The 27,037-nt window shown below is 40.6% G+C and overlaps 1 protein-coding gene across 1 annotated transcript in view; it reads left to right on the forward strand.

Moving 5' to 3' along the window:
• Positions 1-14,979: 14,979 nt before the first annotated feature.
• LOC117329199 (alpha-1,3-mannosyl-glycoprotein 4-beta-N-acetylglucosaminyltransferase C-like) overlaps positions 14,980-27,037 on the forward strand; it is a 63,799-nt gene continuing 51,741 nt past the window's right edge. The window contains exon 1 of the mRNA XM_033887013.1: positions 14,980-15,152. Coding sequence (XP_033742904.1) covers positions 15,026-15,152 — 127 coding nt within the window. The 5' untranslated portion in view covers positions 14,980-15,025. The remainder of the gene's footprint in view (positions 15,153-27,037) is intronic.

Genomic DNA, 27,037 nt, shown 5'->3' on the forward strand with positions numbered 1-27,037 from the left:
GGCGGGAAAACTATAGATCTTACGCAAGAAATATGGCTGTGGTGCATTCGAAGAGATATCTGGTTGTCGGCCTGTCACCTGCCTGGTGTTAACAACACAGAAGCAGATAAACTCTCGCGCATGCTATCTGATGATATGGAGTGGCACCTTGATGAGTCTATTTTTCACCGCATCTGTGTACATTTTGACACCCCCGACATTGACCTCTTTGCCTCGCGAGTAAATGCTCAAGTTGACACATATGTTTCATTTTTACCTGATCCAACAGCCATCGCGGTTGATGCATTTACTATTTCATGGTCAAACTTTAATGTTTGTTATGCTTTCCCTCCCTTCAGCATTCTCAGCCGTGTTCTACAAAAAGTGGAGGAGGAACACACAACAGACCTGATACTAATAGCACCTCTGTGGACGACACAACCATGGTTTCCAGCCCTGCTTCATCTGCTGGTGGACAAACCTGTTCTCCTACCCAACAAACAACGGATCCTCCACCTAATCAACAAACCCAACAAGGAGCATCCTATCAAGAACCTTCGGCTGACTGCATGCAGATTATCTGAGATAGACTCGAGGAGAAGAGTATTTCAAAAGAGTCTGCAGACATCATCATGGGAGCATGGAGAGATTCAACCAAAAAACAATATGGGGTCCATCTCCGCAGATGGCTGCTATTTTGTCGTGAACAACAAAGTGATCCACTTTGTTCATCTGTGAAAAATGTGATAGATTTTTTACAGACAATGTATGATAGAAACCTTAGTTATAGTTCTATTAATACAGCTAAATCTTGCATTAGCTCACTATTAGAGATAACTGGTTCTAATAACATCATGCAGGACAGTCTGATTCAAAGATTTATGAAAGGTGTGTTCCATAAAAGACCTACACTACCTCGATATTCCAACACCTGGGATGTTTCTGTAGTACTAGAATACCTCGAAACTTTAACTCCTGTAAATACTATCTCTTTTCGTTTACTTTCATACAAATTACTTATGTTACTGGCTATACTGTCAAGCCAACGCTGTCAGGCAATTCATTTGTTCAATGTACGTGACATCAGGGTAACTTCTGAAGATGTGACAATTAGAGTGACTGATTTGATTAAACAGTCACGTCCAGGATATCACCTGGAACCTATCTGTTTGAAAGCTTTCCAACAGAACCATAAACTGTGCATTGTGCAGACCATGTCTGAATATCTGAGACGTACAAACAAAATGCGTGTTGAAGGACAAACTCGGCTATTTTTAGCCGTGAACTCGCCACACCATCCAGTTTGCAAGCAAACTTTATCAAATTGGCTAAAAAATGTACTCATGCTGGCAGGTGTGGATGTCACAGTGTTTAAACCACATAGCACAAGAAGTGCGTCTGTATCAGCAGCAAAAACAACACAGGTTCCCCTAACAGTAATCATGAAGAGTGCGGGCTGGTCGAATGCCCAAGTGTTTCAAACATTCTACAATAAAGAAATACATACAGACACATCAACAAAAGAACCTAGTAGTGTTGATGGTGGTATCTTAAATCGATACGCGAATAACAAGTGACTAGTGAGAGACAAATGTACTTCTGGACTACTATCTGAACAACATGTATGTGGTTGTAAATATGGTTTTGAATATACAAAGCAGTATCAAAAGATCTCGGAAATGATTGTTTTTGTTTTGCTTTATTTAACAACACAAATATTCACCTCTAAAATCTCATTTGGACCCTAAGTAGGTTAAGTTCATGGAATTGGAACTTAAATGAGCTTTCTCTGAAAGCGAAATTTGAGATAAATTCCATGAACTTAACTTCTACTTAGGGTTCAATTGCCCGACCCTTGACCCTCCCAATTAATGCAAATGAATAGTTGTGTTGTACTCTGAAGACTGAATCACGTGACTCTGACGTCATCTCAATTGAACCCTAAGTAGAAGTTAAGTTCATGGAATTTATCTCAAATTTCGCTTTCAGAGAAAGCTCATTTAAGTTCCAATTAAATCATAGTAGTAAAGAAAAAACACACGCATGCCGAGAAAAACAAAACAGTTAACGATGGAATGTGTACATCCGAATTTATACTTACATACTATTATGGTGTTCAAATTATAAATATTGGGATGAACAGTGACACTCGTATCTAAAATTATGGTGTGATCAAACTTGTACTAATTACATATATTTATATACATGTACAATTGCAGAGATGGTTCGATCGATGTCTGGAGGACCGCAGTGAGCTGCTATGCTACAGTATTGTCAGATCAAGGGTTGAAGAACAAGAATCATCAGGAATCAGCGAAACTGGGATTCAAGTGCACTCACACATGCCCCGGATTTAATCAGGATTTTTTCAGAAGATTCACTACATTTGTAAAAGATGCGACCATCCATGGTCCACACGGCATAAATATGTTTGGCTTTGCGATGAGTGTTGAGGCGGCCTACCAGGGAAGATCTGTGTTTGGTGAGACTTTCGGTAATGAAGATGGAATCCAGTTTATCTTTACAAAGTTTTTTTATTTTTAAACACTTTAAAGCGATCGGTGTAGCGGACGAAGCGCGCGATGATCGTCGTTTTACCATCCCGAACTCCCCCAAGGATATTGGACCTGAAGAGGTCTTCACGTCTGATGTTAACATCGATCTTCTTGGCCATATCGATAACTGCCTGATGGGTATCAAAATCCGCAACATTACCTCTAGGTACCGGAACGTTATGGAATTTTAGAGCAGTGCGCCTCGAATATTGGTCCTGTTCATCAAAGGACAATCGGATGTCGTTTATTTCTGATTTCAGCTTGTTTATCTCTTGCGATTGCGACTTGATTACATCGGTCAGGGGCGCTACAGCGGTATTAACTTGCTCATTGATAATGGCATGTAACTGTTGATTGTTCCGAATGGCAGAATTCACAGAACTGTGAATAAGGGGCTCAATGGATTGAGTTATCGCAGCAGATACCATAGAGGCTATAGTAGGGGCCAATAGCTGCACGAAGGTCTGCATATATTCAGGCGAAAAAATAGGATTGAGTTCGTTCTGGGTACATGTAGGTGTAGGTACGTGGGTAGTAGATACATCATGACTGCCAATAGTAAACGAGCCTAGATCTGGACGATTGTTTTCAATTATTTCTGGAGACAGCGGACTTGACATTGTCTTACGTTTGTCGCTAGTCATATCAATAATTGGAGGTGAGAAAGAGTTCACTGAAGTATCCTGCTGATAAATCTGGTGGTCCAGATGGTCTTGTGTATGAACATGTCAAATATTGTAATGATCTGATGATTGAACATATCACGTTTTTGTTTAATCTTATAATTAAGTACGAGTATATTCCAAAATCTTGGAAAGTCGGCATCATTGTTACTCTTTATAAAGGTGATAAAAAAAACCGAAAGATGACCCCAATAGCTACAGAGGTATTACATTAATTCCTGTATTTTTTAAGATTTTTGAAACACTTTTGTCTACCCGTTTAAATCCCATTCTAGAATCTCATACTTTTCCTAACAGACAGCAATCAGCTTATCGGAAAAAACTGTGTAGTTTATGCACTTCATTTAATTTACAAGAGAGTATTAATTATAACTTAGAGAATGGATCTGAAGTTCTTGTTGCTTTTCTTGATAGCAATAAAGCCTTTGATTCTGTTTGGCAAGAAGGCTTATTCTACAAATTGTACAACATGGGTATTAAAGGGAAAATATGGCTTATTATGAAACAAATGTACTCGTGTTTCACTACTAATGTTGTTTTTAATGGTTTTAAATCAGAAAGTGTAATTACGAAACGAGGGATCTTACAAGGAGGTTCTTTGTCTGCTAAAATGTATCTTGTTTTTATCAATGATTTGTTAAACGAAGTAGAATCCAGTGGAAAAGGAGCAGTAGTCCATTCATCACGTGTTAATATACCTACACAAGCATATGATATCTGTGTAATTACCAATAACGTTGAAAGTCTCCAACACTTACTTTCTATGTGTGACAATTACAGTAGAAAGTGGCGATTTACATTTTCCGCCTCTAAATCTAAAATTGTTGTTTTCACATACAAAAAGAAGCCAAGTACTTGTCGAAATGTATCCTTTTACGAAAAGAATTAACCAATTGTAGATAGCATAAATCATGTTGGTGTTTTATTAAATAATAGAAACAACAATGTCGAACGTACAGAACGTGCCTGCTCCAAATTAAAATGTGGTGTAATGTCCTTAATTCGTTCTGGAGCACACCAATGTGCCCTCAATCCTTTAACCATTGCTAAAATTATTAAGTGTAAAGTATATCCTTCCGCACTCTATGGTTGCGAATTGTGGCAGTTAAAGAAAAATGAAATGTACATGCTTGAAAAAGCACAGAACTTCATTGTAAAATCAATTCAGGGTTTTAATGTAAGAACAAGAACAGACATGTGTATGTCATTGATCGGTTGGTTTTCAATAGAAGTATATATCAGTGTGAAAAAATTACTATTCCTTGGTAGAATATGTTCCATGGATGTTTGAGTTTTGACGCGCGAAATTTTTATAAAGCGCATATTTGATTACAAACTGTGTACTTTCTCCAGAGGTTTTATTCCCGACATTGTCAATATTTTGACAAAATATAATTTGAATTATGTTCTTGGTGAATTTTTGAAGAGTGGCTTGTTCCCAAACAGATGCCAATGGAAACGATTAGTGAATGACCATGTAAGAAATTGTGAGGAGTTTAATCTATGTGAAAGAATGAAAACTGATAAAGAATTTTCTCGTTTCGGTCTTTTGCATAATAAAATACAACCATATTCAATATGGAAATTAGCTCTACATTTCCCCCAATACAGTTCATGTTTTAAACAAATTGTTAAACTTTGTGTTGAAATGCGAGATGACGAAAATATATTTTGTGTCAATATTGTGGTTTAATTTACAATGATGTAATCTTACATAGCGTGCTTGAATGCTCTCATACAGAGTCTTTGCGTGACCAACTGTGGTGTGTTCTCTGTACTATAAAAGATGTCGATTGTGTATGTTACCTTAACATGTTGTCAAATTACCATCTTCTCCATGTTCTTCTTGGGGGTATCGTCAATTATGACTTATCCTCATACGAACTCGAGGACTTCAGAGTTAATTCAATCGTTATTGTATTCAAGATTCTTCAATGCTGTGGTATTTTGTAATTATTTCATATGAAAAAGAGAACTTGTAATTATTATTAATGTTGTTTTATAGATATTCATACATGTATATAAAATGCATTTGCAAGCCTACATAACACATGTAGGCACTTCAATTATATTATCTCACGTTAGACCACAGAATGAAATGACTGCTATTCATTTTCTAAAAATGAATTACGTATACATGTGCTAATTAAGAATCTAATGTGTCTTAACTTAAGAAACATGTGAAGAAATTTCCTTTACTAACATCATGTAATCATTATTATATCTGTAGTTTATTGTGTAACGCGTGAATCCTTATGCGAGAGGTGATAATGAGTGTGTTTGTAAATTATTTCTGTATACTCTTCACATCTTGGAGGAAATAAAGAAATAATATACATGTACACTAGTACCTGTGTGTGTCTTCGACGACGTCCGAGCATTTAAGCTTTCCATTACCATACATACTAATGTTAACATTCCATGAACTTAACCTACTAAGGGTCCAAATGAGATGACGTCAGAGTCACGTGATTCATAGACAAGAGTTTACCGATTCAGTTAACAGGAATTTTGTTTGGGCTCCGGTTTATTCATCGTTTTTTCAAGTTTTCCTACGGTTTTTTGCAAACCGGAAATGGACAGGAGTGAGCTTGACAGACTGTCATCGTAGTTTGAGTGGTTTTTTCCACGTACTACGGACCACATGGTACCGTGTTGTGTCTGATTTGGGTGACTGCACCAAGGACGGCTCGTGAACTTTGTTTACGTCATGACTGACCCTCAACAAACTATGATTAACGCCATTTCTGGTGATACAAACTCGACCATTTCTGGTCAACAGACTCCCATTGCTGGGAATATCTCCGTTCACGGAGCGGCATTTCTGCCTTCCACGTCAAGAGACAATTCATTTACGACTGAAGCGACGGTCACTGCTGTAGATAGCCGCCATTTTGATGGGGTTATTCCGTCACCTTCTTCATCGAGGTGCATAAATTATGCAAATGAGACTACCCAGCGAAGTATCGCGAGATCAGCGCTTCCCAGTCCACGAGACAATACGGGATCAAACATGGCTGCGCCCATTCACAACACAAGTGCGGGTTTCCCTGATGATTTTCGTCAGCAATTATTGTCACAGAATCAATCAATGTTGATGATTTTATCTCAATTGTTCAATAACCAACACGTGATCGCTACGGGACAAACAACAAACGATATCCCCACAAATTCTGATTCTGGCGACAACTTTAGTGATCTCCTTTCCAACACGGACACGCAACGTCACGATCTACATGAAGTAAGTTCTGACGACGAGGCAGGCGGTGAGTCAAACACGGACTTTGATACTCATGATTTCTTGAAAGGCCTTGACGATCAATTCGCGAAAGATGATAACACGTCGGTTAAGTACACGATGGCCTGGCTAGAATCGTGAATGAAGGCTTCAAACGCCATCTAGACTATAAACAACGGAAAGAGATTCTACAAAAACATCTCTGCCCGGAAAACTGCAAAACACTTGTGGTACCCAAAATAAACAACAGTGTGCTGACTACTGTAAAAAGTGGCCAGAAGAACAAGGACAGTGGACTTAGGCTGACTCAGACTTATATCTGTGGAGCAATGTACCCTCTGGTTCATCTCACCAATATCCTTACTCAAGGGAGTAAAGGCCTGCAACCACCGGCAGTTAAAGATTGTTTATCATTAGCACATGACACTTTCCGGTTGTTACAAGTCGGGTTCAGCGATGTAACATACAGACGACGTCAAGCTCTAAAACCAGTTTTACATCCAGGTTTCTGGTTAATCTGTGATAGCACAGAACCCCCAACTCAGTGGCTGTTTGGAGATGATTTGGACAACAAAATCAAAGAGTTGACCGATGCTCAACGCATCAGTAAGAAATTAGAAAGACCAAAATCAACAATGCACTACACACCCTATCAAGCCTACAATGCCAATAACCGTGGCGGGTCGCATTCCTACTCCTCTAGAGGAGGAAGGCAAAGTCTACAAGGTCAAGGAACATATGTGCAACTTTTTTGGGGGACCGCCAGAAAACAAAGAAAAAGGATTGACAGATCAACATGTAAGTACAGGCATTCTCTCATGCTTAATCAATACACCTGACAATTTTCATGCAGGGAAAGTCAGTTTGTACACAGATGCGTGGAGTAATATCACATCAGACAGGTGGCTCCTTACTCAACTACAGGGATACTCTATTGAATTTTCACAAAGACCAATTCAATACAAATGTCCATCAAATATTAAATTTTCCAAGGAGGAACAGGTGTTCGTCCATGATCAAGTCAAAAAATTGTTGGGGAAAAAAGTTATTGAACCAGTTTTACCTGAGACTAGGACCTCAACTGAATTCATATCAAACATATTCCTAAGGCCAAAAAAGGACGGCACATACAGAATGATTTTGAATTTAAAAACACTCAAAAATGATGTAGAACATATCCATTTCAAAATGGAAACTTTAAAATCAGCCATTACACTCATGACAACGGAATGTTGGTTTGCCTCCATAGATCTGAAAGACGCGTACTACTCTGTGCCTATCCACAGATCGGACAAAAAGTATCTCCGTTTCATATGGGAAGGAAGCTGCTATCAATTCTGTTGTTTACCATTCGGACTGAGTTCAGCTCCTCGAATATTTACCAAAATCATGAAACCTGTATTTTCGATCTTGCGTAAACAAGGACATACCAATGTTGCTTATATAGATGACACCTTACTTGCAAGCAACACACGCGAATCTTGCGTAGCTAACATCCATGACACAGTACACCTCATTGATTCACTTGGGTTGACAATACATCCTGAAAAATCAATACTTGTGCCTACCCAAGAAATTGTGTTCTTAGGCTTTGTTCTGAACTCTGTATCAATGACGATAAATTTAACAAAGGAGAAAGCTCTGGGTGTCCAAGAGAAATGTCGGAACATATTGATGCATCATGAACATCCCATTCGACACATAGCTCAACTCATTGGGGAATTGGTGGCTTGTGAACCAGCAGTTCCTCATACACCCTTGTTCTATAAACCTTTAGAACACGAGAAAGACGATGCTCTCAAAGCATCCAAGGGAAATTTTGAGGCAAAAATGACATTGACTCCAACAGCTAAACAAGTAATTTCTTGGTGGATTGACAACATCGTTTACAGCAAAAAAACCAGTTCGTTTTGGCCCACCTGACATTTCACTGGAATCTGACAGTTCTGGTACAGGATGGGGTGGCCTTGTGGTGGATAATAAGATCCAGAAAACAGGAGGCCATTGGTCATATTTGGAACAGTCTTATCACATAAACTATCTTGAACTAAAAGCAGCTTTTTTGACACTACAATGTTTCTGCAGTATAAAGTCACATATTCATGTACAGCTGTTTCTCGACAATACAGTAGCTATGAATTACATCAACAACATGGGCGGGAAAACTATAGATCTTACAACTCTTACACAAGAAATATGGCTGTGGTGCATTCGAAGAGATATCTGGTTGTCGGCCTGTCACCTGCCAGGTGTTAACAACACAGAAGCAGATAAACTCTCGCGCATGCTATCTGATGATATGGAGTGGCACCTTGATGAGTCTATTTTTCACCGCATCTGTGTACATTTTGACACCCCCGACATTGACCTCTTTGCCTCGCGAGTAAATGCTCAAGTTGACACATATGTTTCATTTTTACCTGATCCAACAGCCATCGCGGTTGATGCATTTACTATTTCATGGTCAAACTTTAATGTTGGTTATGCTTTCCCTCCCTTCAGCATTCTCAGCCGTGTTCTACAAAAAGTGGAGGAGGAACACACAACAGACCTGATACTAATAGCACCTCTGTGGACGACACAGCCATGGTTTCCTTCCCTGCTTCATCTGCTGGTGGACAAACCTGTTCTCCTACCCAACAAACAACGGATCCTCCACCTAATCAACAAACCCAACAAGGAGCATCCTATCAAGAACCTTCGGCTGACTGCATGCAGATTATCTGAGATAGACTCGAGGAGAAGAGTATTTCAAAAGAGTCTGCAGACATCATCATGGGAGCATGGAGAGATTCAACCAAAAAACAATATGGGGTCCATCTCCGCAGATGGCTGCTATTTTGTCGTGAACAACAAAGTGATCCACTTTGTTCATCTGTGAAAAATGTGATAGATTTTTTACAGACAATGTATGATAGAAACCTTAGTTATAGTTCTATTAATACAGCTAAATCTTGCATTAGCTCACTATTAGAGATAACTGGTTCTAATAACATCATGCAGGACAGTCTGATTCAAAGATTTATGAAAGGTGTGTTCCATAAAAGACCTACACTACCTCGATATTCCAACACCTGGGATGTTTCTGTAGTACTAGAATACCTCGAAACTTTAACTCCTGTAAATACTATCTCTTTTCGTTTACTTTCATACAAATTACTTATGTTACTGGCTATACTGTCAAGCCAACGCTGTCAGACAATTCATTTGTTCAATGTACGTGACATCAGGGTAACTTCTGAAGATGTGACAATTAGAGTGACTGATTTGATTAAACAGTCACGTCCAGGATATCACCTGGAACCTATCTGTTTGAAAGCTTTCCAACAGAACCATAAACTGTGCATTGTGCAGACCATGTCTGAATATCTGAGACGTACAAACAAAATGCGTGTTGAAGGACAAACTCGGCTATTTTTAGCCGTGAACTCGCCACACCATCCAGTTTGCAAGCAAACTTTATCAAATTGGCTAAAAAATGTACTCATGCTGGCAGGTGTGGATGTCACAGTGTTTAAACCACATAGCACAAGAAGTGCGTCTGTATCAGCAGCAAAAACAACACAGGTTCCCCTAACAGTCATCATGAAGAGTGCGGGCTGGTCGAATGCCCAAGTGTTTCAAAAATTCTACAATAAAGAAATACATACAGACACATCAACAAAAGAACCTAGTAGTGTTGATGGTGGTATCTTAAATCGATACGCGAATAACAAGTGACTAGTGAGAGACAAATGTACTTCTGGACTACTATCTGAACAAACATGTATGTGGTTGTAAATATGGTTTTGAATATACAAAGCAGTATCAAAAGATCTCGGAAATGATTGTTTTTGTTTTGCTTTATTTAACAACACAAATAGTCACCTCTAAAATCTCATTTGGACCCTAAGTAGGTTAAGTTCATGGAATTGGAACTTAAATGAGCTTTCTCTGAAAGCGAAATTTGAGATAAATTCCATGAACTTAACTTCTACTTAGGGTTCAATTGCCCGACCCTTGACCCTCCCAATTAATGCAAATGAATAGTTGTGTTGTACTCTGAAGACTGAATCACGTGACTCTGACGTCATCTCAATTGAACCCTAAGTAGAAGTTAAGTTCATGGAATTTATCTCAAATTTCGCTTTCAGAGAAAGCTCATTTAAGTTCCAATTAAATCATAGTAGTAAAGAAAAAACACACGCATGCCGAGAAAAACAAAACAGTTAACGATGGAATGTGTACATCCGAATTTATACTTACATACTATTATGGTGTTCAAATTATAAATATTGGGATGAACAGTGACACTCGTATCTAAAATTATGGTGTGATCAAACTTGTACTAATTACATATATTTATATACATGTACAATTGCAGAGATGGTTCGATCGATGTCTGGAGGACCGCAGTGAGCTGCTATGCTACAGTATTGTCAGATCAAGGGTTGAAGAACAAGAATCATCAGGAATCAGCGAAACTGGGATTCAAGTGCACTCACACATGCCCCGGATTTAATCAGGATTTTTTCAGAAGATTCACTACATTTGTAAAAGATGCGACCATCCATGGTCCACACGGCATAAATATGTTTGGCTTTGCGAAGAGTGTTGGGGCGGCCTACCAGGGAAGATCTGTGTTTGGTGAGACTTTCGGTAATGAAGATGGAATCCAGTTTATCTTTACAAAGTTTTTTTTATTTTTAAACACTTTAAAGCGATCGGTGTAGCGGACGAAGCGCGCGATGATCGTCGTTTTACCATCCCGAACTCCCCCAAGGATATGGGACCTGAAGAGGTCTTCACGTCTGATGTTAACATCGATCTTCTTGGCCATATCGATAACTGCCTGATGGGTATCAAAATTCGCAACATTACCTCTAGGTACCGGAACGTTATGGAATTTTAGAGCAGTGCGCCCCGAATAATGGTCCTGTTCATCAAAGGACAATCGGATATCGTTTATTTCTGATTTCAGCTTGCTTATCTCTTGCGATTGTGACTTGATTACATCGGTCAGGGGCGCTACAGCGGTATTAACTTGCTCATTGATAATGGCATGTAACTGTTGATTGTTCCGAATGGCAGAATTCACAGCACTGTGAATAAGGGGCTCAATGGATTGAGTTATCGCAGCAGATACCATAGAGGCTATAGTAGGGGCCAATAGCTGCGCGAAGGTCTGCATATATTCAGGCGAAAAAATAGGATTGAGTTCGTTCTGGGTACATGTAGGTGTAGGTACGTGGGTAGTAGATACATCGTGACTGCCAATAGTAAACGAGCCTAGATCTGGACGTTTGTTTACGTTTGTCGCTAGTCATATCAATAATTGGAGTTGAGAAAGAGTTCACTGAAGTATCCTGCTGTTCAGCCATATCTGGGATGTATACAGAAGTACGTACGTGTAGTGTATCTATATTTAGAATGGCGTACGCATGCTGAACAAAAAGTGACTGGACAATCACAAAAATGGTATGTTACTGGATATCACTGGATTTTGACAACGAAGTGCACATCAATCATGAGCCGAATGTTGCAAACGACACTTACTTGGCATCTGAACATCAGAAAAAGGTTCATAGTATCCATATTTTAGAGAAATGTTATCGCCACAAAAACACCGGTTAGTTCACTATGACATCACGTGACACTTTTCTAATTTTATGTTAGAGAATTCATTGTTTTATCAGTATCAGTCAGGTTTCATGCCAGGTCATTCCACTGTTTTTCAGTTAATTGAACTATACCACAAAATCTGTTTGGCCCTCGAAGAAAAAAAGCACACGTGCATAATATTTTGCGACATTTCCAAAGCTTTTGATCGTGTATGGCATCGGGGACTTATTACTAAGTTAAAATCTTATGATTTTACTGGTGAACTTATAAAATGGCTTGAAAATTATCTTTCAAATCGTAAGCAGAAAGTCTTTATAAACAATTCATTTTCATCTCTTAGTACTATTAAAGCAGGGGTGCCTCAAGGCTCGATTCTAGGACCTCTTCTATTTCTGATATACATAAATGATATAGCCGATTTTCTTGAATCAGTTTCTAGACTCTTTGGAGATGATACTTCTCTTTTAGTTTCCTCCCACTCCTGTCAAGAGATAGAGCAAATACTTAACAGAGATCTTGAAGTATTGAACACCTGGGCTAAAACATGGTTAGTTATGTTTAACCCTAATAAAACCGAAATGATTTTCATATCTAATTCAAACGAAATTGAAGCAGACCTTGATATTGTTTTTGATGGAATTTTTGTAAATTTTACCGAGACTCACCGGCATCTTGGTGTATTAATCAGTTCATCTGCTAAATGGGGAGATCATGTTAATTCTATATATAAGTCCGCTATGAAAAAGATCAATATGTTAAGGAAATTGAAATTCATATTAAAACGAGATGCTCTACTTAGAATTTACAAAACTTTTATTTTACCTATTTTAGAATACGCATGTGAACTTTGGGACGGGTGTTCAATATCAGACTCTATAAAATTAGAATTAGTCCAACGTGAGGCAGCACGAATTATCACTGGTTTACCATCATATGTAAATGTTTCAGCTTTATACTCAGAAACGAGCCTTGAGACACTCTCTGAGAGAGGAAAACGCAGAAAATTAAGTCTATTCTACAAAATGAATAGGAACTTAACTCCACATTATCTTAATTCTCTTCTTCCTCCAAATGTCGGCGATACTAACAACTACATCTTACGAACTAACAATAATTACAGAAATTCCCCACTACAGACTCTCCCTTACTACCTCCTCCTTTATACCTTCATCTCTACACATGTGGAATGACCTGGATGAATCTACTAGATCATCTCCTTCCTTGGCAACTTTAAAAAAAAGTATATCCAGGTCTGATGAAGAAAAATACCCAACATTTTATAATTTTCGTGACAGAAAGACAAATATTATCCATACTAAATTACGACATGGATGCAGTGCATTGAATTATGATTTGTTCCGTGTAAATCTCATAAATAGTCCAGATTGTAGTTGTGGAAATCGTGGCGAGAGTGCCTATCATTATTTCTTTGAATGTGAAAATTATTTAAATTGCAGAGGCATTTTATTTGACAATTTAAGAAACTTAAATATTAATATAACATTGAATGCTTTATTGTATGGTAACAATCTGTATGCCGATAATGTAAATCTAAATATTTTCAGTCATGTGCATTATTTTATAAAGTCCAGCAAAAGATTTTATGATATACATTCGTACATATATATACATGTATATAATGTGTTATATTTCATTAATATTGTCTAGGCCAATAAATATTATATTGTATTTAGGAGAGGGCGTCAATAAGTTGACATAACTTGTGCCTTATCCTTTTGTTCACTTAATTGACAATAAAATATGTTTAAACTTAAAACAGAGAAAACTCGGGCTACACCAGACATGATGACAGGGCCAGAGAAAACTCGGGCTACACCAGACATGGTGACAGAACCAGAGAAAACTCGGGCTACACCGGACATGATGACAGGGCCAGAGAAAACTCGGGCTACACCGGACATGGTGACAGAACCAGAGAAAACTCGGGCTACACCGGACATGGTGACAGGGCCAGAGAAAACTCGGGCTACACCGGACATGGTGACAGGGCCAGAGGAAACTCGGGCTACACCGGACATGGTGACAGGGCCAGAGGAAACTCGGGCTACACCGGACATGGTGACAGGGCCAGAGAAAACTCGGGCTACACCGGACATGGTGACAGGGCCAGAGAAAACTCGGGCTACACCGGACATGGTGACAGGGCCAGAGGAAACTCGGGCTACACCAGGCATGGTGACAGGGCCAGAGGAAACTCGGGCTACACCAGACATGGTGACAGGGCCAGAGGAAACTCGGGCTACACCAGAAATGGTGACAGGACCAGAGAAAACTCGGCCTACACCAGGCATGGTGACAGGGCCAGAGAAAATTCGGGCTAATATGTAAAGTATTTTGAATATAAGCAGTTTGGTTATGATCCTGCTGTTATTTAAAATTCTTACTCTATAGTTGTACCTAGATTCGCAAGGATATTTTAGCGATACATGTATGATCACGAGCATAAAGACTATAATTATTCTATTTAGAATTATCTATTTAGAATTATCTATTTAGAATTATTCTATTTAGATATAGAATTGATCTAAACGTGTCCTGCTGATCGGCATGAATGGATAGGCCATTGACAAGGCGTACTATCATTATTTATTTTCAAATACCAAAGAAACTCCTCGTGAGAATGTCACGCTAGTTCTAAACAGCCAGAACATATAGACCCCATGTAACTCCATAAGGATACTAGATCAATTTTACAAACGTAGTCATTACAAACTTTCGCCAAACGGTGAAACTAAATAGTTTTACACGTTAATATACAACCCAATCTGATACAATGTCGGCATCTTGTCTCGGTTGATCCACTATTCAGAACAATATACGAGGAAGGAAGTCAAGCATGGTGTACACAGTCAATACCCTGTATGTCACAGTTATGCACTTCCCACTCAGTCATCAGTGTGTGTACAGCGGTAGATCAGGTTGTATCTGTCCGGCTGTAAGTGTGTGTAATGCGTCATTTTAGGATCAAAATGTTTGTCTCACGTAGAAAGTTGATATCAGCCTTGGTCTTTATCGGTTTGTTTACAGTGACCGGAATTTGGATGCAGTTTCTCAATGTAGCCAATTCAGAAAGATGTAAGTAAACAATTTAATTATTGATTTTAGTACCCTGTAGAACTGTTATATATATTCCTTTTTTCAGATTTATATTTCACATAACAATATTTTCATGTTACATGCGTCGAGGTCTACTGTGATTAATCGTTTATACCTATTCTCGAAAAAGTCTAAAAGTTAAAACCACTTTAAAAACTTTTCGTGGAAACCTTCCACGGCTGGACATAAAACTGTCGTCGCTATCGTGAATTCTGTAATGAAGGGGGTGGGGTTAGGTTAGAAATATTGTATCTTTTACATCGAAATATAGGAGCTTATAGCTCAACCAGTGATCCAATAAGTCATTTTATGAAAATATATTACATTGTATTGTAATATGGTTAACCAGTGGTACGATAAATCGTGATATATAAATATTATTGTTATATAGTTAACCAGTTCCGGTAAATCATGATATGCTAATATTCCTATAACACAGCTAACCAGTAATCCGATAATATGTGAATAAATATTCTAGCCCTCTCCTGAAGGTGGAATAATGATCTTTGTAAACAGATTATAAAGCGGTGACACAACGAGTGGTTGGTGTATATGGCATTTCTTTCACTCGGGTTCACGCTCGTGTTACTGTTACTGAAACAAACGAGAGTGAAATAGATACCATATTCGATAACCACGAGTTTGTGTGACCTGTTTCTACCACAATAGAAAAGCTATTCCGAGAATAAATAGACATGTTTTGTTTCAACGTGTGTTCTTTCACAATATGAGGTGGGTGGAAGGATATGATCTAAAGTAAAATGTCGCTAAATGATATGCAAAACTGACAATTTCGGAAACATATGCAGATAAAACAAATTACATCTACATATAACAAATAATTAGCAAGTTAGTTATTGTTCAAAGCGACCATTTGTTTTATGGAAATCTACATGAAAAATGAAATATAACAAAAACAATGATTAACTACTTTTGGGTGTCATCATTTCCCTTCACTTATCAGGCAAATCGAAATATATGGAACAACCTGATTAAAAAAATAGTCGCTGTCAAAGGTCATCGTATCAACCAATCAAACGCATTTAGAGTTTAAGTTTAGAGCTTAACTTATGGCATGTGACTGAGAAATGACGTGGCCTGACTTATGACTAATCAAGGGGGTCTAACTAATGACGTGGGCTTGACTAATGAAAGGGATCTGACTAATAATTTAGGGGCTGACTTATGAAGGGGCCCTGACGTATGATATGGGCCTGGCTTATGAAGGGGGAGGGGGTAATGAAGAGGCTGACAAATGACTGAAGGAGGGGTCCAACTAATGTGGGGGTGGCAAATGAAGAGGGCCTCACTAATAATTAATAATTGGGGTTTGACTAATGAAGGGGGCTGATTAATGACTATAGAAGGGGTGTTGACAAATGACTAATGGAGAGGGTCTGACTAATGAAGAGGGACTGACTAATGATGACGTGGGCTTGACATAAGAAGGAGGCCTGACTAATGACTAGTGAAGGGGTCTGACTAATGACTAGTGAAGGGGGTCTGACTAATGACTAGTGAAGGGGGTCTGACTAATGACTAGTGAAGGGGGTCTGACTAATGACTAGTGAAGGGGGTCTGACTAATGACTAGTGAAGGGGGTCTGACTAATGACTAGTGAAGGGGGTCTGACTAATGACTAGTGAAGGGGGAAGGGGGTCTGACTAATAACTAGTGAAGGGGGTCTGACTAATGACTAGTGAAGGGGGACTGACTAATGACTAGTGAAGGCGGTCTGACTAATGACTAGTGAAGGGGGTCTGACTAATGACTAATGAAGGGGGACTGACTAATGACTAGTGAAGGGGGTCTGACTAATGACTAGTGAAGGGGGTCTGACTAATGACTAGTGAAGGGGGACTGACTAATGACTAGTGAAGGGGGTCTGACTACTGACTAGTGAAGGGGGTATGACTAATGACTAGTGAAGGGGGACTGACTAATGACTAGTGAAGGGGGTCTGACTAATGACTAGTGAAGGGGGTCTGACTAATGACTAATGAAGGGGGTTTGACTAATGACTAGTGAAGGGGGTCTGACTTATGACTAGTGAAGGGGGTCTGACTAATGACTAATGAAGGGGGACTGACTAATGACTAGTGAAGGGGGTCTGACTACTGACTAGTGAAGGGGGAAGGGGGTCTGACTAATAACTAGTGAAGGGGGTCTGACTAATGACTAGTGAAGGGGGTCTGACTAATGACTAGTGAAGGGGGTCTGACTAATGACTAGTGAAGGGGGTCTGACTAATGACTAGTGAAGGGGGTCTGACTAATGACTAGTGAAGGGGGTCTGACTACTGACTAGTGAAGGGGGTCTGACTAATGACTAGTGAAGGGGGTCTGACTACTGACTAGTGAAGGGGGTCTGACTAATGACTATTGAAGGGGGTCTGACTAATGACTAGTGAAGGGGGTCTGACTACTGACTAGTGAAGGGGGTCTGACTAATGACTAGTGAAGGGGGACTGACTAATGACTAGTGAAGGGGGTCTGACTAATAACTAGTGAAGGGGGTCTGACTAATGACTAGTGAAGGGGGTCTGACTAATGACTAAGGAAGGGGGTCTGACTAATGACTAGTGAAGGGGTTCTGACTACTGACTAGTGAAGGGGGTATGACTAATGACTAGTGAAGGGGGACTGACTAATGACTAGTGAAGGGGGACTGACTAATAACTAGTGAAGGGGGTCTGACTAATAACTAGTGAAGGGGGGTCTGACTAATGACTAGTGAAGGGGGTCTGACTAATGAATAATGAAGGGGGTTTGACTAATGACTAGTGAAGGGGGTCTGACTAATGACTAGTGAAGGGGGACTGACTAATGACTAGTGAAGGGGGTCTGACTAATGACTAGTGAAGGGGGTCTGACTAATGACTAATGAAGGGGGTCTGACTAATGACTAATGAAGGGGGTTTGACTAATGACTAATGAAGGGGGTTTGACTAATGACTAATGAAGGGGGTTTGACTAATGACTAGTGAAGGGGGTCTGACTAATGACTAGTGAAGGGGGTCTGATTAATGACTAGTGAAGGAGGCCTCATTAATGACTAGTGAAGGGGGTCTGACTAATGACTAATGAAGGGGGACTGACTAATGACTAGTGAAGGGGGTTAACTAATGACTAGTGAAGGGGGTCTGACTAATGACTAGTGAAGGGGGGTCTGACTACTGACTAGTGAAGGGGGACTGACTAATGACTAGTGAAGGGGGTCTGACTAATGACTAGTGAAGGGGGTCTGACTACTGACTAGTGAAGGGGGTATGACTAATGACTAGTGAAGGGGGTCTGACTAATGACTAGTGAAGGGGGACTGACTAATGACTAATGAAGGGGGTTTGACTAATGACTAGTGAAGGGGGTCTGACTAATGACTAGTGAAGGGGGTCTGACTAATGACTAGTGAAGGGGTTTTGACTAATGACTAGTGAAGGGGGTATGACTAATGACTAATGAAGGGGGTCTGACTAATGACTAGTGAAGGGGTCTGACTAATGACTAGTGAAGGGGGTCTGACTAATGACTGGTGAAGGGGGTCTGACTAATGACTAGTGAAGGGGGTCTGACTAATAACTAGTGAAGGGGGTCTGACTAATGACTAGTGAAGGGGGTCTGACTAATGACTAGTGAAGGGGGACTGACTAATAACTAGTGAAGGGGGTCTGACTAATAACTAGTGAAGGGGGTCTGACTAATGACTAGTGAAGGGGGTCTGACTAATGAATAATGAAGGGGGTTTGACTAATGACTAGTGAAGGGGGTCTGACTAATGACTAGGGAAGGGGGACTGACTAATGACTAGTGAAGGGGGTCTGACTAATGACTAGTGAAGGGGGTCTGACTAATGACTAATGAAGGGGGTCTGACTAATGACTAATGAAGGGGGTTTGACTAATGACTAATGAAGGGGGTTTGACTAATGACTAATGAAGGGGGTTTGACTAATGACTAGTGAAGGGGGTCTGACTAATGACTAGTGAAGGGGGTCTGACTAATGACTAGTGAAGGGGGTCTGACTAATGACTAGTGAAGGGGGTCTGATTAATGACTAGTGAAGGAGGCCTCATTAATGACTAGTGAAGGGGGTCTGGCTAATTACTAGTGAAGGGGGTCTGACTGATGACTAGTGAAAGGGGTTTGACTAATGACTAGTGAAGGGGGACTGACTAATGACTAATGAAGGGGGTTTGACTAATGACTAGTGAAGGGGACTGACTTTTGACTAATGAAGGGGGTTTGACTTTTGACTAATGAAGGGGGTTTGACTAATGACTAGTGAATGGGGACTGACTAATGACTAATGAAGGAGGACTGACTAATGACTAAGGAAGGGGGTCTGACTAATGACTAGTGAAGGGCCTGACTAATGACTAGTGAAGGAGGCCTGACTAATGAATGGAGCTGATTAATGAAAGGGGTCTGTCTAATGAAGGAGGTATGTGTAATGAAGGGGGACTGACTAATGACTATAATTAAGGGGGCTGATTAATGAAGGGGTCTGTCTAATGAAGGAGGTCTGACTAATGAAGGGGGCTGATTAATGAAAGGGGGTTTGACTAATGACTAGTGAAGGGGTTTTGACTAATGACTAAGGAAGGGGGTCTGACTAATGACTAATGAAGGGGGACTGACTAATGACTAGTAAAGGGGGTTTGACTAATGACTAGTGAAGGGGACTGAATAATGACTAAGGAAGGGGTCTGACTAATAACTGGTGAAGGGGGTTTGACTAATGACTAGTGAAGGGGGTCTGACTAATGACTAGTGAAGGGGGTCTGACTAATGACTAGTGAAGGGGGTCTGACTGATGACTAGTGAAGGGGGTCTGACTAATGACTAGTGAAGGGGGTCTGACTGATGACTAATGAAGGGGGTCTGACTGATGACTAGTGAAGGGGGTCTGACTGATGACTAATGAAGGGGGTTTGACTAATGACTAGTGAAGGGGGTCTGACTAATGACTAGTGAAGGGGGTCTGATTAATGACTAGTGAAGGGGGTCTGACTAATGACTAGTGAAGGGGGTCTGACTAATGACTAGTGAAGGGGGACTGACTAATGACTAGTGAAGGGGGTCTGACTAATGACTAGTGAAGGGGGTCTGACTAATGACTAGTGAAGGGGGTCTGACTAATGACTAGTGAAGGGGGACTGACTAATGACTAGTGAAGGGGGTCTGACTAATGACTAGTGAAGGGGGTCTGACTAATGACTAATGAAGGGGGACTGACTAATGACTAGTGAAGGGGGTCTGACTAATGACTAGTGAAGGGGGTCTGACTAATGACTAGTGAAGGGGGTCTGACTAATGACTAGTGAAGGGGGACTGACTAATGACTAGTGAAGGGGGTCTGACTAATGACTAGTGAAGGGGGTCTGACTAATGACTAGTGAAGGGGGTCTGACTAATGACTAATGAAGGGGGTCTGACTAATGACTAAGGAAGGGGGTCTGACTAATGACTAGTGAAGGGGGTCTGACTAATGACTAGTGAAGGAGGCTAGACTAATGACTAGTGAAGGGGGTCTGACTAATGCCTAGTAAAGGGGGTTTGACTAATGACTAAGGAAGGGGGTCTGACTAATGACTAGTGAAGGGGGTCTGACTAATGACTAGTGAAGGGGGTCTGACTAATGACTAGTGAAGGGGGTCTGATTAATGACTAATGAAGGGGGTCTGACTAATGACTAGTGAAGGGGGTCTGACTAATGACTAGTGAAGGGGGTCTGACTGATGACTAGTGAAGGAGGCCTGACTAATGACTAGTGAAGGAGGTCTGACTAATGACTAATGAAGGGGGTTTGACTAATGACTAAGGAAGGGGGTCTGACTAATGACTAGTGAAGGAGGCCTGACTAATGACTAGTGAAGGGGGTCTGACTAATGACTAGTGAAGGAGGCCTGACTAATGACTAGTGAAGGAGGCCTGATTAATGACTAGTGAAGGGGGTCTGACTGATGACTAGTGAAGGGGGTCTGACTAATGACTAGTGAAGGGGGTCTGACTAATGACTAGTGAAGGAGGCCTGACTAATGACTAGTGAAGGGGTTTTGACTAATGACTAGTGAAGGGGGTCTGACTAATGACTAGTGAAGGGGGTCTGACTAATGACTAGTGAAGGGGGTCTGACTAATGACTAGTGAAGGGGGTCTGACTAATGACTAGTGAAGGGGGTCTGACTAATGACTAATGAAGGGGGTCTGACTAATAACTAGTGAAGGGGGTCTGACTAATGACTAGTGAAGGGGGTCTGACTAATGAATAATGAAGGGGGTTTGACTAATGACTAGTGAAGGGGGTCTGACTAATGACTAGTGAAGGGGGACTGACTAATGACTAGTGAAGGGGGTCTGACTAATGACTAGTGAAGGGGGTCTGACTAATGACTAATGAAGTGGGTCTGACTAATGACTAATGAAGGGGGTTTGACTAATGACTAATGAAGGGGGTTTGACTAATGACTAATGAAGGGGGTTTGACTAATGACTAGTGAAGGGGGTCTGACTAATGACTAGTGAAGGGGGTCTGATTAATGACTAGTGAAGGAGGCCTCATTAATGACTAGTGAAGGGGGTCTGGCTAATTACTAGTGAAGGGGGTCTGACTGATGACTAGTGAAGGGGGTTTGACTAATGACTAGTGAAGGGGGACTGACTAATGACTAATGAAGGGGGTTTGACTTTTGACTAATGAAGGGGGTTTGACTAATGACTAGTGAAGGGGGACTGACTTTTGACTAATGAAGGGGGTTTGACTTTTGACTAATGAAGGGGTTTGACTAATGACTAGTGAATGGGGACTGACTAATGACTAATGAAGGAGGACTGACTAATGACTGAGGAAGGGGGTCTGACTAATGACTAGTGAAGGGCCTGACTAATGACTAGTGAAGGAGGCCTGACTAATGAATGGAGCTGATTAATGAAAGGGGTCTGTCTAATGAAGGAGGTATGTGTAATGAAGGGGGACTGACTAATGACTATAATTAAGGGGGCTGATTAATGAAGGGGTCTGTCTAATGAAGGAGGTCTGACTAATGAAGGGGGCTGATTAATGAAGGGGGCTGATTAATGAAAGGGGGTTTGACTAATGACTAGTGAAGGGGGTTTGACAAATGACTAGTGAAGAGCCTGACTAATGACTAGTGAAGGGGGTCTGACTAATGACTAGTGAAGGGGTTTTGACTAATGACTAAGGAAGGGGGTCTGACTAATGACTAATGAAGGGGGTTTGACAAATGACTAGTGAAGAGCCTGACTAATGACTAGTGAAGGGGGTTTGACAAATGACTAGTGAAGAGCCTGACTAATGACTAGTGAAGGAGGCCTGACTAATGACTAGTGAAGGGGTTTTGACTAATGACTAAGGAAGGGGGTCTGACTAATGACTAATGAAGGGGGACTGACTAATGACTAGTAAAGGGGGTTTGACTAATGACTAGTGAAGGGGACTGAATAATGACTAAGGAAGGGGTCTGACTAATAACTGGTGAAGGGGGTTTGACTAATGACTAGTGAAGGGGGTCTGACTAATGACTAGTGAAGGGGGTCTGACTAATGACTAGTGAAGGAGGTCTGACTAATGACTAGTGAAGGGGGTCTGACTAATGACTAGTGAAGGAGGTTTGACTAATGACTAGTGAAGGGGGTCTGACTAATGACTAGTGAAGGGGGTTTGACTAATGACTAGTGAAGGGGGTCTGACTAATGACTAGTGAAGGGGGTTTGACTAATGACTAGTGAAGGGGGTCTGACCAATGACTAAGGAAGGGGGTCTGACTAATGACTAGTGAAGGGGGTCTGACTAATGACTAGTGAAGGGGGTCTGACTGATGACTAATGAAGGGGGTCTGACTAATGACTAGTGAAGGGGGTCTGACTGATGACTAATGGAGGGGGTTTGACTAATGACTAGTGAAGGGGGTCTGACTGATGACTAGTGAAGGGGGTCTGACTAATGACTAGTGAAGGGGGTCTGACTGATGACTAATGAAGGGGGTCTGACTAATGACTAGTGAAGGGGGTCTGACTGATGACTAATGGAGGGGGTTTGACTAATGACTAGTGAAGGGGGTCTGACTAATGACTAGTGAAGGGGGTCTGATTAATGACTAGTGAAGGGGGTCTGACTAATGACTAGTGAAGGGGGTCTGACTAATGACTAGTGAAGGGGGACTGACTAATGACTAGTGAAGGGGGTCTGACTAATGACTAGTGAAGGGGGTCTGACTAATGACTAGTGAAGGGGGTCTGACTAATGACTAGTGAAGGGGGACTGACTAATGACTAAGGAAGGGGGTCTGACTAATGACTAGTGAAGAGGGTCTGACTAATGACTAGTGAAGGAGGCTAGACTAATGACTAGTGAAGGGGGTCTGACTAATGCCTAGTAAAGGGGGTTTGACTAATGACTAAGGAAGGGGGTCTGACTAATGACTAGTGAAGGGGGTCTGACTAATGACTAGTGAAGGGGGTCTGACTAATGACTAGTGAAGGGGGTCTGACTGATGACTAGTGAAGGAGGCCTGACTAATGACTAGTGAAGGAGGTCTGACTAATGACTAATGAAGGGGGTTTGACTAATGACTAAGGAAGGGGGTCTGACTAATGACTAGTGAAGGAGGCCTGACTAATGACTAGTGAAGGGGGTCTGACTAATGACTAGTGAAGGAGGCCTGACTAATGACTAGTGAAGGAGGCCTGATTAATGACTAGTGAAGGGGGTCTGACTGATGACTAGTGAAGGGGGTCTGACTAATGACTAGTGAAGGGGGTCTGACTAATGACTAGTGAAGGAGGCCTGACTAATGACTAGTGAAGGGGTTTTGACTAATGACTAGTGAAGGGGGTCTGACTAATGACTAGTGAAGGGGGTCTGACTAATGACTAGTGAAGGGGGTCTGACTAATGACTAGTGAAGGAGGCCTGACTAATGACTAGTGAAGGGGGTCTGACTAATGACTAGTGAAGGGGGTCTGACTAATGACTAGTGAAGGGGGTCTGACTAATGACTAGTGAAGGGGGTCTGACTAATGACTAGTGAAGGGGGTCTGACTAATGACTAGTGAAGGGGGTCTGACTAATGACTAATGAAGGGGGTCTGACTAATGACTAGTGAAGGGCCTGACTAATGACTAGTGAAGGAGGCCTGACTAATGACTAGTGAAGGGGGTCTGACTAATGACTAGTGAAGGGCCTGACTAATGACTAGTGAAGGGGGTCTGACTAATGACTAATGAAGGGGGTCTGACTAATGACTAGTGAAGGGGGTCTGACTAATGACTAGTGAAGGGGGTCTGACTAATGACTAGTGAAGGAGGCCTGACTAATGACTAGTGAAGGGGGTCTGACTAATGACTAGTGAAGGAGGCCTGACTAATGACTAGTGAAGGGGGTCTGACTAATGACTAATGAAGGGGGTCTGACTAATGACTAATGAAGGGGGACTGACTAATCTCATCTAAAACGATACATTAATGCAACACCACGGTATTACTTTTGTATGTATTTATCATTATTCCATATATACAAATGTATATATATCAAATACATCATGTTATGAATAATAAAAATTGGATATAAAGATATAAATTGATATTGATAAAAAGGAAAATTTCTCTCGTTGTTGAAAAACAGTGCATATATGTACAATGTTCGCGTCATATATGATACATGTAACGCATGCCATACACAGCTGTAAACAAAAATGACCTAACAAGTGACTGCGGTTGAAATGGTTACAGCATCAGTAACAAAACAAAAGATAGCCAAAAACGGACAAAAGAAATCCGTAGAATTTGTCTAGTATGGCAGATGGGACCTGTTTAACCACAGGGCCACGTCACTGTGTATCGTTTTGGAAGCACTTGATATATTTGTTTTCCTTATGACGTATTTCCCTTAAAAAAAGTAGTGTTATATAATAGTAAGGAAAGAACCTTCCTCTTCTGCAACAAATGATTTTATATAATTGATATGGATTTATCGCTGGGAATATATCTTGAGTAACATGAGATAACGATGTATTCGAGAAAAAAAAATTCTATCCTACACTTATTTTTAAGTCACTTCTATATTCTTACCAGAATAGTACCGCACACGCGCACAAGTAAGAAGCCCACCACTACCACCCTCGCTTTTCAATCGTCAGCACATCGCTTAAACTGCAATGCCAATCTTGGACTTTTTATCACCTAAAAGTCAATATCACAATTTTGCTTATAGCATAAGAGTTATATATAGCTAAATGTACACCAATGTCGGTGGCCAAGTACCGCCCCATACACAGGGCGGGGCTATTTTTTTTTTTTTTTAATTCTGGTAATAGATGAAATATTACTTGCTACAGTTGGCTGGAGATCATCGTTTGACATAATACTTATGAATTTATTTTTATTGTTCATATCATGAAAACCGTCAATATTCTGAGCACTTTTGAGAAAAAGAGTATGTCTTAAATCAGAGAAAAGTTCACATTCTATTAGGAAGTGTTCCTCGTCTTCAATTTTTTTGCAGATTACAAAAGTTACATAGTCTATCTGCCAGGGGTATGGGCGGCCTGGCGTACCGACCTGTCTCAACGGCCAATGGTAGCGATCCCGCGCGAAAAAGAGCTAAGTTACGTCTATGGATTCTGGGTATGTCAAGTCTGACGTAACGCTCAGTTTTAAAGTCGTTTTTAAAAGTTCTGTAGGTACGAAGTTTATTACCGTTAGCGTTGTTCCTATCGTCATATAGGGCATTATACCATTACAGCTTGTCGTTATTGGCTAGGTTGGTAGACAAATGTCTCGTGACGTAATTCGTAGATAATTCGATGTCGGATACCAAATTTTCCGGGTCAATGGCGTTACATAGACGTTGTACTGTGCTAAACCAACTTTTCCTTTAATTTGTTGTCCACATGCGAATTTTATTTGACAAACGATTTCTTCGAAGACGGCGAATTTTACATAAAAGTTTCACACAAGCTACGTTTTGTTTATAATGTACATGTATGTCAAAGTCTGACCTCACGGTGAAGAAATTCAAAAGGATATTTTACAGCTGAGCGTTTGCGACACGCTCTATTAATTCTTTTATGTTCAAACAGTCAACTCTCCAATCTCTTAACATTCGTTTGTAAGATTGAGGATAGGAAACACTTGCGTCATTCAGTGCTCAAATTTCACTGACGATTACTTAAAGGATGAAATAACTAAACTTTTTTTTATTCTTTTTCACAACTTTGGTACAGTTATTCGTTTTTGGGATTTTGTCTAGATTTTATAGTGTTATTCACCTGTTTATTGCCGTTATAAATCATGCAATTTGGAATTAACATATTGAAAACATATATGTTTCAATTAATAACTTCACTTATTGTTGAGGTTTTGTCTTGCATAACGCTGTTAATTATTGTCAAAATAATCTTATTTATCGCTATGTAACGGCCGACCCAGCTGGTAACCAGCAAATAGATTATATGATAACAACTACGAACAGTTTATCTATTCTATATGACATTGTTACTGAGCCTTGTCTAAACTGGGCAAGCGCACAAATGATTTTCTTGACGATTAATTTTTCGCCATGCCGTGGTAGCACTGTCGCCTTCCCGATCTGGGGCCAGTAACTAGAAGCTATCTTAGGCCTTAAGATCATCTTATCCTTGTCTTAAGTCCTAAGGGTGTAACTAGAAGGTATCTTACCCAAGTATAACCGTAAATTTTAAGATTAACTGTACATATCCTCTTAGCGTCCTCTTAGCACGCCCTTATTTTACTCCGGTAACTTGAAGCACCCTTAAACTCTAAGGTGGTCGTAAGATACTCTTAAACCTCTCTTTAGCATTTAAGAGTGTAACCAGATGCTATACTTA

The sequence above is a fragment of the Pecten maximus genome, chromosome 6 (assembly GCF_902652985.1).
Source record: "Pecten maximus chromosome 6, xPecMax1.1, whole genome shotgun sequence".
Lineage (NCBI taxonomy): Eukaryota > Metazoa > Mollusca > Bivalvia > Pectinida > Pectinidae > Pecten > Pecten maximus.